This window comes from Talpa europaea (genome assembly GCF_964194135.1).
Source record: "Talpa europaea genome assembly, chromosome: 1".
Taxonomy (NCBI): domain Eukaryota; kingdom Metazoa; phylum Chordata; class Mammalia; order Eulipotyphla; family Talpidae; genus Talpa; species Talpa europaea.
In genome coordinates, this window is record NC_140073.1 from 32,899,101 (window position 1) to 32,912,053 (window position 12,953).

The window sequence follows — 12,953 nt, forward strand, 5'->3', positions numbered from 1 at the left end:
TTCATGCTGCAATGATAGAACAGTTATGACAGAATCTATATGACAGGCAAAGTCCAAAATATTTACTGTCTCTCTCATTACAAGAAACATTTGCTGATTCCAAGTCTAAAGCAATAGCTACTTAAATTGTCCTAGCTTCGCCCTTTGAAGTTCAGTTCTGGTAATGGGTGTCCTGCTTGTTCCCAAGTCAACCCCGATCTGAATACTGTAGTTTTCACAACTGGATCACATTTGAGCAGTTTGAGTAGGATATTGCTAACAAGAAAAGGTCATTTCAGGAAGAAGGAAAATCATAAACAGAGAACTACTGAAGTCAAAATGTGAGGTTTCTTGGGGGAACACTGGTAAGGCCAGCACATGTAGAGGAATAGGAGATGTGGCTCTAAAATTAGTTTGGGGCCAGACTGGGAAGAACCTTGAAGACCAGGCTACTTCTTTTCTGAACTGCAACTAATTGGGAGTCTTTAGTTGGCAAAAATGCAGGCCCAGAATAAAGAAGTGATTAGGGTTGATGCTAGACGTTTTGGGAAGATAACTCACAGAGGCAATAGGTGAAGTAAGGTATGGCAGGAGTACCCAGGGACTATAGGGCAAGGCCAGGCAGCACCTAAGCCAGGAATCAGAATCTGGTCATGAGAGCCAGGTGATCAGCTGAGGCTGGGGATGGACAGTCCATGATCTTCAGAACCCATGCTCAGGAGTCAGCCCATTATGAAACAAACTTACTGTGGCAAGAAATTACCCACAGTGGTACGAGGAAGGTATAGGTAGGATGAGAACAGGCTCACATCATCTGATAGAATGGCACCTCTATCCCTCTTCACTTCAAACCTCAAGAGTCAATTTATGGACTGATGTACTGACACTCTCCATGCAAAACCAGTGTCCTCATTTCCAATGGTGGGGGAACCAAAGACAGCACACTGTGGGAGGTTTGCAGTTCCTACTGGCCCTCAAGTTCAGGCAAGTCCTGGATTGGCAGGGAAGGAAGCTAGATTTCTTTCTTTTTTTTTCTTCTTTGGCTCTGTAAGTAGCCGCTTATAAGACATTCAGCAGGATTCTAGACTTTTCTGGACTTCTAATGCCCTATTTATGCAATGAGGGCTTAGAGATAAGGGTCTTTCCTACTGCTGGTCTCCACAACAGTCAACTATCGCTGGCCTCATGTGAATGAGAGAGTTCCAGCAGACAAGAGGCCCAGACCAGGGCCATCAATAACAACTACCTCTAACTCCCTCTCAGCAAATTTGTTCTAGCTATAACCTTCCAAGTAACACTGGCAGCAGCAAGCACATCCCCCCAAACACAAGCTGCCTCCCTCCCATTCCCAGGGGAATTGCTCTCCCAGTAACAGGTACTGTTCTGAGGTGCCAGCGCTACTCCCAGGGCCCTAGAGAGCCAATTAAGGTGAGGAAACTGTTCATGAACCAAAAAGCCATCCTGATGATAGGGCTCCGAAGCTCTAGCTTCTGCACCTGCTGCACACCCAGCTCATCCCAGCTCAGCAGGTCCACCCTCCACCTGGGAGACTTGGCCCACTGCCCACCACAGACCCCACAAGGCTGGACACACTCACTGTTCAGCACCTGAAACGAGCAAACAGCAGTCACCTCACCTGCCAGACTCCTGAAGCTGAGATCCCACCCACTGCCTCCCACTCTCACCCCAGGCTATTAGAGCCCCTCCAGCTGAGGTGCTCATTAAGATAGGAGTCATTTCCCTCTCTGACTCTGAGGTTGTAGCATCTTGCATCAGTGCCCTCTCTTTGGATCTTCCCAAAGCCCCAAGGCCTGCCCACTGAGGGACAGAGATTACTCCCCCTTTCAGCATTTGTAGTTTATAGGGAATAATCTGTCACCTGTCACTAGTTTCAAAAAGCATGAGGTTTCGTGTATACTTGGTGTTCTTAGAGCTCTTCAAGTCCAGCCCTGAAAGCCAAAGAAGACCCAGTATCGCCCAATTAGTCAGGGTAAGACCTAGTTCCAGGCGTTATGACTTCTAGACCACGGTTCTACCCACATTTCTACTGCATCATCCACACTGATGATGAGAAAAGCAAGATGCTAAACACGTAGATTCTGGAATTTAAATCTTAGGATCAAGGTCTTCCAGCCAGAATTTGTTTCCTAGTAGATTTGAAGAAAAATAATAATGTTCCTCTTATTTACATGGGAAAGGATATATCCTACTAATTGCCTTTCTCCCCTAAAACAACAAATAGAACCATAAGAGACCTAAGAATTTGGAAGACAAATCCAGCACATGGTAAATGTCACTTTCAGGCATGCCAGCTTCCTTCAAAGCTTGCTACATTTATTTATTTATAAATGTTGGGACTCAATGCCCAACTTTCCAGATAGAATTTGCCCTGAGACCATTTTAATTAGGCTTAAAATCAAATAGTCCCAAGCAGATATTCTCATTAGTTGAAAATAAGAATTGGCTGCTTGACATTTCCAATACCCACCTTTTCTGTACAAAGCCTGCAGCTCCAGTCATCCTACTGCCTGGCTACACCATGGAGTATGCAGTACACCACTGTCTTTGTTCTGGTCCCCATCATAAGCTTTTGAACTCCTTGCCCAGCTGGCATCCGCAGAGTCTGAGACCTGATGCACACCCATTTCCCAGTGTGCTAGATTTGCAAGAGTCTCATCTTGCCTGAGACTGCATTAATTAAGAATTGCACCTGATGGCCCTGGCTGCAGGATTGGTTCTTTTCTCAGAAATTCTTTATGGAGTTTCCCCACCAGTTCAGTAATTCCAGGTGCGCATGGAAACGGTCCTTGAGCAAAGTGCCGTAATGCAAGTCCATAAGCTTTGATGACATGAGAACTTGAATTTAACTTAACCTGACACTTAGTAGTTGCTAAGTCTTAGATATTACAAAATTACAACCCCCAGATTTCTCATCTGTAAAATGGGAATAAAACCTACTTTACAGGGTTATTGTGAAGTTTAGAGACGATACAGGCCTAGCACAGTGTATGCCAACCAGTAGGTGCTTGATAAATGTGTTTGTACCTCTGACCTGAGGAATGGAAATGGGAAGCATCACAAGTGAAAAAAGCCTTCCTTCCAAGCAAGAGTTATGGGAGATCTTTGTGGATTTACTGATTTAATCTTTTTCTCACTAAATATTCACAAAGGCCACCCCTCACCCCATCCTTTATCTGGCTATGTGCTAGGCTGTGAGGTTATAGAAAATAAAGGCACAGCCCAGTTGAGTGGGATGTCCATCTCAGCTGCTCCCCTCAGTTCTGAGTCCCAGTGCTAGAATTCAGGCCTAGGGAGGCTCAATGGAGGGGTTAAAGTCAGCTGGACAGAACCTGAGCCCAGGCACAGCCTCTCTTCCTTTCAACACAACTGCTCATCTCTTCCCCAGCCATGAAGAGAAATAGATTTTTTTCATGGGCTTACCCCCATGCAATGTGGTCCCATCTGGTTGGAGGCATTGAAGCTAGGGACCCATATATCCTTCAACCTTTACCCATCTCACCTGCCAACTCTCTACCTGCTCCCACATTTCACTTTCAGAAAACCCAGACTGGCAGAAAGAGAATAAGCCTTTTAGTAAATCTGTGTTCCTACTCTGTCGGATAAAGTAGCAGTGCAAAAAGCTCATCCTGAAGAACCATACTCCCAAAGCATCACTTCTCAAAGTATAGACCAGAAATCTAAGTTCAGGTATTGGGAAACTCACTAGATACTTCAGAGATAAGTGACAGCTCTACTTTTCAGCAGACAACTCATTTTGGGGCCCTTCTTATAGTCCTTCATAAAACCTTCCGTGAGCAGGTAATATCCACCAGTCTGGGTACATGGAGAAACTTTCCAGAGCTATTGATCCTTCATCCAAATTTTAAACCATCTTCTCTTTGTCTCCTTACTATTCTGTATTTTTATGATATATTTATTGACCAGTCCTTCAATCAAATATGAGTTCCTCAAAGGCAAGGGCCCTGTCTTTCCATCCCTGCACCCTAAATACCACAAGGCCTGACATATAGTCAGTAAATACCTGTGAAGGCTCAGTCACACAAACCAACAAGTACCACACACCATCACTGAGTAGTAGAGGAAATTTATTGCACTCTTCATCCATAAACGCAAAAGTGGAAGATAACAATGGCCTAGCCAAATCTTCAGACACACCTAAAGAATACGATGCCACCTTTTCAAGAAATTGCCTCCTAGGTTCCAAATCAAAAATATTTGAGAGGTGTTGGTGGTATAGTGATGAGCACAGCTGCCTTCCAAATCAAACACGTTTTGCCTTCAGGAAAAAAAACAGATTTTTGTTTGATTTAGAACTCAATTTGATGAGTTCTAAAATAATATTTTTCCACATTTCTTAATCTCTTGGCTATAATACAAAATGCTTCTTTGTGTATGCTTTCATCTAATTTTCATAACAATCCTGTAAGTTAATCACTACTATCATCATTTCCATTTTACAGGCAAGAAATGTCTGTAAACTTCGCAAGCTATATCTAAACAATATTGTCTCTCTGTGTGTGTGTGTGCATGTGCATGTACATGTGTGTGTGAGTGTGTGTGTGTGTTTGAAATGCTTACTTTTTCAAATGTGGGCTCAGATAAGTAAAGTCAAAATAAAACTGAGTTTTAATATGAAACTCATTGTTAACTCCAAGTTAAAATCAGAAATATTCAAGAAATTCAGCATCAAGGAGAATAGCTTTAATCCTCTTTTTAGTGATCAAAGTCACCACTGTTAACCCGTTTTTGACTTGAATGAGTTATACTTATAAGTGGCCCCTCTAAAATAAATTAGGTCCTGGTGGTTACTGGGAATATGCTTACACGATTGTGTTCCACCTGATCCACTTTCTCTGTGTGTGCATGCTTTCATGTAATTTTTATAACAATTCTATGAATTAATCACTATTATCATCATGCCCATTTTATAGGCAAAAAATATCTGTAAATTTGCCCAAGCTACACAATTATTGTCTCTGTGTGTGTTTGAGTTTTGGTAAACAAAACCAAATCCTTATTCAATTTCTCATACTTAGCAATTGCCTCTCAGTTTTATAATATTTTAATTAGAGGTTCAAGTGTAAATAACATTATTTGAGTACAGGTATTCAATTTTTGCTTTTTTATTCTGCTTCTCTTCTGCTAAATGTATACCATTAGTAAGAGGCAGGCAGATGAGGACACATACTTAGATGCCCAGGTATATTTATACCAAAGCGCACGCTTTCATCCTTACTTATACTCAGAATAACTTGGCAACAAACACTGATTCTAATTGTCATTAGCATGAATTTTGTTTTCTGACTCTAGAGTCAAGCAAGTCTTGAGGCATGGTTAAATTAATTCATGTTTAAAATCTTAAGTGAGATAAAGACCTAACTATAAAACTCTTAGAAGAAAGCTTAAGGGGAAAGCTTCATGACAATGGATTTTCCAAAGATGCTAATATTGGAATCCTTGTGCACTGTTGGTGGGAATATAAAATAGTGTAGCCACTGGGACCTCCCCAGTGGCGGAGCAGGTTGAGCGCAGCGCTGTGAAGCTGTCTGCAGCCTCTGCAGCACCAATTCAATTCCCAGCTGGTCAGGGAGATGCCCATAAGGCACGGCAGACCTCTCCTGTCTTGCCTGTTACTACCCTCAGCAGTGTATTTCAGTTGGTCTACCTATTCTGTTCCCCGCTCTGTCCTGGTGAATTATCTCACCCTCCCGCACCTCTGACCTGTACCCCAGCTCTTGTATAAATAAAATAAATCTTTAAGAAACAAAATAGGGCCTCCGTGGTGGCACAAGGGGTTAAGACGCAATCTATAAAGCTGTCCACAACCTCTGCAGCACAAGTTTGACCCCTGACAGGCCAGGGAGCACCCACATGGCGCAGCAGACCTCTCCTGACTCTCCCGCTGCTCCCCTCAGCAGTGTACTTCTGTCAATCTGCCTGTTCTGTTCCCCACTGTCTCTGGTGAATCCTCTCACCCCCCAACACACACTTCTGGCCTGTACCCCAGCTCTTGTATGCATAAATAAATAAATCTTTAAAAAAAAAAAAGTGTAACCACTGTGGAAATCAGGATAGCAGTTTCTCAAGAAATTAAGAATACAATTGCCATATGATCGAGCAATACCACTTCTAACTATACACCCAAAAGAATTGAAATCAAGGACTCAAACAGATATTTGTACACCCAGCAGCATATGTACATAGCAGCACTATTTGTGATAACCAAAAGGTAGAAGCAAAGATACCAAATGTTATATCAAAAGAAAAAAAAAGTTGGACTTATCAAAATTTTAAATTCTTTTGCATAAAAGAAGCCTCCCAACAGAATGAAAATGCAATTTAAGGATTAGGAGAAAATATTTCCAAATTATATATCTGATATGCATCTAGTATCCAAAATATATAAAGCACTTCTACCAAAAAAACCCAAAAATAACCTGACTAAAAATGTGCAAAACTGACACTCTATAACATTAAACACAAATCCCCAGTCCTCCTTCCCTTCAACTCCTTAACAATAACCATTCTACTTTTTTTTAAAATATGTATTTATTTATGCATACAAGAGCTGGGGTACAGGGCAGAGGCACTGTTGGGGTGGGGGGTGAGAGGATTCACCAGAGACAGAGTGAGGAACAGAACAGGCAGACTAACTGAAACACACTGCTGAGGGGAGCAGCGGGTGAGACAGGAGAGGTCTGCTTCGCCATGTGGGTTGCTCCCTGGCTGGGCGGGGATGGAACTCATGCTGCAGAGGCTGCGGATTGCTTCATAGTGCTGTTCTTAACCCCTTGCGCCACCAGGGAGGTCCCCCATTCTACTTTCTATCTCTATGAATTTGACCACTCCGGGTAATTCACGTAAGTGGAATCATAGAATATTTGTCCTTTTGTGACTGGCTTATTTCATTTAGTATTATATTCTCAAGATTTATTCATATTGTAGCAGATGCCAGAATTTCCTTATTAAGGCTAAGTAACACTCAATTGTATGTATATACTGCATTTTGTTTATCCATTCACTTGTTGAGGGACACTTGTGTTGCTTCCACCTTTAGGTTATTGAAAATAATGCTACTAACTCCCAGAAGTGGAATTGTTGGATGATAAAGCAATTGAATTTTCAAGAGCTACCACACTGATTTCCACAGTGACTACACCATTTTATAGTTCTACCAACAGTGTACAAGGACAATGATTTCTTCACCACATCCTTACCAACAGTTGATACTTTCTGTGTTGTTGATTTTTAATAGGTGTGTGATATGAGGTGATATCTCATTGTGGGTTTAATGTGTATTTCCTGATAGTTAATGATATTGAACATATTTTCATGTGCTTATTGTGCATTTTGTATCTTGTTTAGAGAAATGTGTATTCAAGTCCTTTGTCCACTTTTAATTGGGTTGTTTATTTTGTATTGTTTGCATTGTGGGAGTTCTTTATATATTCTGGATATTAATTCAATAGTGCTAGAACTTTCAAGACATGTTTTAAGATTCACAATACTTAAAAATTTAAGTTACTATATTTTCGAGAGTTCTTTAAGTTCTTTAAATTCTTATTTGCTAGGCAACTGACTACTCAAAAAAAATAAAATAGGGCCTCCCCGGTGGCGCAGCGGTTGAGCACTGGGTTGCGAAGCTGCCCGCAGCCTCTGCAGCGCCGGTTCGATCCCCGGCTGCTCCCCGGCCACCAGAGGAGGGTCCCACATGGCGCGCAGACCTCTCTTGTGGCCCGCTGCTCCCCTCAGCAGTGTACTTCAGTTCTTCTGCCTGCTCTGCTCCCTGCTCTGGCTCTGGTGAATTCTCTCACCCTCCCGCGCTTCTGACTGTACCCAGTGCTTGTATAAATAAATAAAATAAATCTTTAAAAATAAATAAATAAAATACATTTAATTTATAAAAGTGAATATTAACTAAGTTTATAAATATGTTCAAATATTAACAAAAGATCTTTTAATAGATGCTGGATTTATAAATAGAATAAGATTTGTAAATTCCAATGAAAAGCTTAAGGAAGAATCAAGTTTAAGCTACATTTAAAATTCAGATATTAATTTTAAAAATCAAACTAGACCATCTCTTTTCTGTGCTCCAAACTCTCAAAAGAGACTCAGAGGGCCTAGGTAACTTGCCCAAGTGTTAGCTCAAAATGCAGTTCTAAAGCCCACTCTTAGCCACAGTGCCTCAAAGAGAGCCTAGACCTGCACTACAAATCACTTTGAAAATACTGCAAAGAACAAAACAAAAGCAATATTTCTAAACGCTGCCAATTTATTTGACTTTCTCATGCTACAAGTTCATTTGATAGATACTCACTGCCCCTCTGTTACAAGCCCTTTGCTAGACCACTGAAATGAAGGAACATGGTTCCTGTCTCCAAGGACTTCACAGTTCTCAATAAGATTGTTTCCTAGGAAACCTGACATTCAGGAGCAAGACACAGGCTCCTCTCTGCTGAGCACCACTTTAGATGTGTATGGTTGAATAATCAGTGTGATTCTGTTCATAATCTATCCATTCCTGACCAACCCTAGGAGCCCAGCTATTTTCTGCCCGCCTCGGAAGTTGTATGAACACCCTCTCCATCTGGGGAATCAGTCAAACCTTGAATCAAAACCTTCCCAAGTTTCCTAGCCTGCCACCAATTTACGGAAATCCCAACATGAAACATTCCAGTTTACAAAACAGATATATTAGGCATCAAGAGGATTTGCTTTGTCTCACAGATTCCCCAAAGAGTTGCTTTCAACAATGGAGTGTCCCTCAGGCATTTAAATTCTGATTCTTTCTACACCTGAAATTCAGTTACTAGGAAACGGGAAAAGACCTGTATGTAGGAGGAGGTGAACCTGTGGTGCTCTTCTACTCACCATTAGGGGCAGTCCCATGAGCCTTGGCACCCTGCCTGAGCTCCTGGCTCAAGCCCTGGAAACAGTTCTTACAGAGTAAATGCTGGCAGGGGAGGAGCCAAGCACCCAAATTTTGCAGGTCCTTTCGGCACAATGAGCAGGTCAGTACCACAGCTTTCATCTGTCCACTTCTAGGGCAGTGTTTCTGGCCAACTGGTGGCAGCCCCATCAAGCTCACGCCCATATTCATGCCTATACCCGGTGCTGGGGGCGGGCTCAGGACCAGGGCTTTTCCACAGATATCCTCAGGTGTGAAGCAGCGTGTAGAGCGAGCTAGCTCCATCCCCTGCAAATGAAGCATAAAGCAGAGTGATTCACTTCTTTGGTAGGGAGGGAAGTTCCTGGACAGGCCAGAGAAGACTCAGAGACCAAGGCCTCAAAACTCTAGACCATTTTTTCTCTCCAGAACTGATGGTTCACGTCCAGCAGCAGGACACAGCCTCACCCCTTTCACTGAGGCCCACGAGAGTCCAGTATCTCTGCTGTGAAAAATGAAGCCTGGAGGCATCAGTTAGGTTGTATGTTTCTTACTGGGTTTGTTTGCCTTCAGTAGTGTCCCCGACTATCTGGGTTTCTCTTTATTAGTGGAAAAGTTTGATCCAAGATTTTCTTTTAGCAAAGGACAGGGGTTTATTAAAAACACATATGCCAAGTGCTTCGTATTCTTTATTCAGTCATCACAAATCACCCTTGAAGACAGGGAATATGATACTTATGTAAATTAAACAAAACCTTGAGGAACAGGCCTAGTAACTGAGGCTCAGAGAGGCTGGGTAATTGTACAAAGACAGATGGTAATTGCAGAGCTTGAATTCAAATCCAGGTCAATCTGAGTTCAGATTCCATAGTCACTGAAATGTTTCTCAGTCTGTGGTCCACACACATATTTTCATGAGTCCTCTCCCAATAATTTTTTTTTAATTAGTGCGTCACTCTGATAAGAGTTTTTTTATAGTATTAATAGTCTGTATTATATTCACCATAATATTTTAGAGGCAGTTTAATAAGCATAGGATCTAGTTCAAATCAAGCTGTATCTCAGGCTCATGAGAAGAAAAAGGGACAGACTTAGCATGTAAGTGATACATTCTCACCACATGATGTCTAAAGGACATTTTGGCACATGATTGTGAGTGTTTCACAACACTTGTAGTAAATGGAGGAGGTGGAGAAATTGGTCCATCATCATTGTGGCTTAAATTTGTCAAATTCAGCCACAACAAAGAGCGCCACATTTAAGCCATCATGCAAATAGTTTAACAACATGTCATCTGCACATGAAATATTATTAATTTGCTGATTTTGATTTTGTAGTTCTGTTTTAATTTATAAATTGCATTTGATTTTGTACCCATAAGAGCAAAAGGACTATACCTAAGCGTTATATTTTTACTTATTTAAGAAACAAAATGAAAATCTCAATTCAAATCTGGTGTCTTGTAATTATGCAAATTTGAAAGAACTTTTATATCAATTCAAAGTCTTTGGGAACCAACCCCACTGAAAAGGAATGGTGATGGGGCTAGGAAAAGCTGGGCTTAGGGGTCCAGCAAATAACACTAAACAAAATAACAGATGAACTTTTTACCTCTATCTCATCCTGGGGCTCTATGGGCAGTTATTTCCTGGAGAACAGATATCATAACAACCTCCATAAAAGTGAAGATAGTCTCTATTACAAGATTTAAGTGTGGCTGACTTTATTTCATCAGACTTCAAGAACATCTAACTTTTTGGTCTTGGAACCTCATTATATTTTTTAATCACTGAGCACTCCAAAGAAATTTTGTTTGTATGTGTGATATGTACTGCTATGTACCATCTTACAAATTAAAACAGATAATTTTAAAATATTAATTCATTTTAAAAAATGATAAAGCTAATACATGTCAACATAAATAACATACTTCTCTAGGAAGAAATTAACTCCATTAATGTCTGGCTTAATTGAAGATACCTGAGCTCCCATACCTACTTATGCAAATAATTTGCTATCTGTTGTCTGTTTCAAAGTATCAAAGAAAATCCAGCCTCACATAGCTATACACTTGGAAAAGACAGGAATATTTTAATCACCTTATCAGATAATTATGGAAATTTTTCTTTGATAATTTCAAAATTATAGTTTCTTAAAGAGTAGTTGTAATGTGGAATCTGAAATTATCTCAATGAACTTTCCCTACCCTGATACATTATAACCCACTGCTCTGTTTTTTACTTTGAACTGCTCTTTTATCTAGGCATAATTTTATAACACCAACCATTGGTCATTTGGAAAATACTGGTTCAATGACTTTTGTAATATTTTAAATAGTGATGGATGCATTTCATTACATAATAAAAAAAAATCATATTTTTTAAAGTCACCCCTAATCTCATCAGAAAAGTCTTTTAACTATTAGTAAGTTGTCAAACTCAGGGAGGCAGCCATAATTTTACCAGAATTCTAATTTTTAATTAAGCTAAAAAGTTACCATTGGCAACAAATCATCAGTTTTTCCCTTGAAGTGACAGGCTCATTTCATTTTTGAGAAAATATCTGCCAAATTCTGAACTCTGGCTAACCACAGTTTGTCTGTCAGTTATCCTTTCAAGTAAAAATGGAGTTTTACCAAAAAAAAAAAAAAAAAAAAAACTAGTTCAGTTTGCAACTTAAATAATAGCACAAATGAAGTTCCCCACTTTGATATGCAAGCAGGAGTGCCTTTTGCTTCCTGCCAATATCTTCACTTCAAATATTAAGAAATGTATATTCAGGGCCTCCCCGGTGGCGCAGCGGTTGAGCACTGGGTTGCAAAGCTGCCCGCAGGCTCTACGGCGCCGGTTCAATCCCCGGCTGCTCCCCGGCCACCAGAGGAGGGTCCCACATGGCGCGCAGACCTCTCCTGCTGCCCACTGCTCCCCGCAGCAGTGTACTTCGGTCCTTCTGCCTGCTCTGCTCCCCGCTCTGGCTCTGGTGAATTCTCTCACCCTCCCGCGCTTCTGACTGTACCCAGTGCATGCATAAACAAAACAAACAAACAAACAAATAAATAAATAACATGCCTCTATAAAAAAAATTAAAAAAAAAAGAAATGTATATTCAAAGTTTGAAATTTAATAAAATTTTTACCGCTTTTCATCATGAACATTCTTAAGTGAAACTGACTTTTTTTTCCTTCTTTTTTCTTTCCATGTCTTTTCTTTCTACAGCTAATGTCTAGCATTGAAAAATACAATAACTTGCACCCTCAGTGTTACACACCATTGCTTTGGCATCATCGGTGCAAATGACAAGCTAGTGGAAAGGGTGAAGAACATCTTTTTATTATGAAAATTATTTTGACCTTGTAGACCCCCTAAAAGGACCTCACACTTCACACAATCCTGGGAATTCAGATTGGCTTCCTAATACTAGTGGGAGAGAATTCACTACACAGTGTAAGAATATAAATAAATATTTCATTTCTCACTTAGAAAACAACTGAAATAGGGCCTCCCTGGTGGTGCAGTCAATTGAGCGCAGTGCTGTGAAGCTGTCCGCAGCCTCTGCAGTGCGGGTTAGATCCCGCCCAGCCGGAGAGATACCCACATGGCATGGCAGACCTCTCCTGCCTTGCCCACTATTCCCCTCAGCAATGTATTTCAGTTAGTCTGTCTGTTCTGTTCCTGGCTCTGTCTCTGGTGAATCCTCTTACCCTCCTGCACATCTGGCCTGTACCGGGTTCTTGTACACATGAATAAATAAATCTTTAAAAAAAAAACAAAAACCTGACATATCTCTACAAGGGTCAAAGGTTAAATCAAAGGCACAGCTAAGCAATGAGTCTCTGATCTGAGGATACAGGGGGAAAGTCAAATACCCCTATTCTATTCCCTCCCTCCTGTTGCTTGTCATGATAACTTAGCTCTTGCCTCGCCATATGATCTCCCTTTCCTGGGAAAGTGGAGAGGGCTGAATTTAGCAGGATGTTCTTTAGCCAAAGGTAGCAAGCTCAAATACTTACGGTAGCCTAGCAATCTATATAATAGTGAACCTTTCCACCTAGAAAATGTAGATC

General features: G+C 40.9%; 1 protein-coding gene across 1 annotated transcript in view; it reads right to left on the minus strand.

The window, feature by feature from the left end:
- Window positions 1-9,097, minus strand: part of TRIM66 (tripartite motif containing 66) — a gene marked incomplete at both ends in the record, with an annotated part of 47,140 nt that extends 38,043 nt beyond the window's left edge. Inside the window, one exon of the mRNA XM_084231526.1 lies at window positions 8,875-9,097. Coding sequence (XP_084087652.1) covers window positions 8,875-9,097 — 223 coding nt within the window. The remainder of the gene's footprint in view (window positions 1-8,874) is intronic.
- Window positions 9,098-12,953: the final 3,856 nt, after the last annotated feature.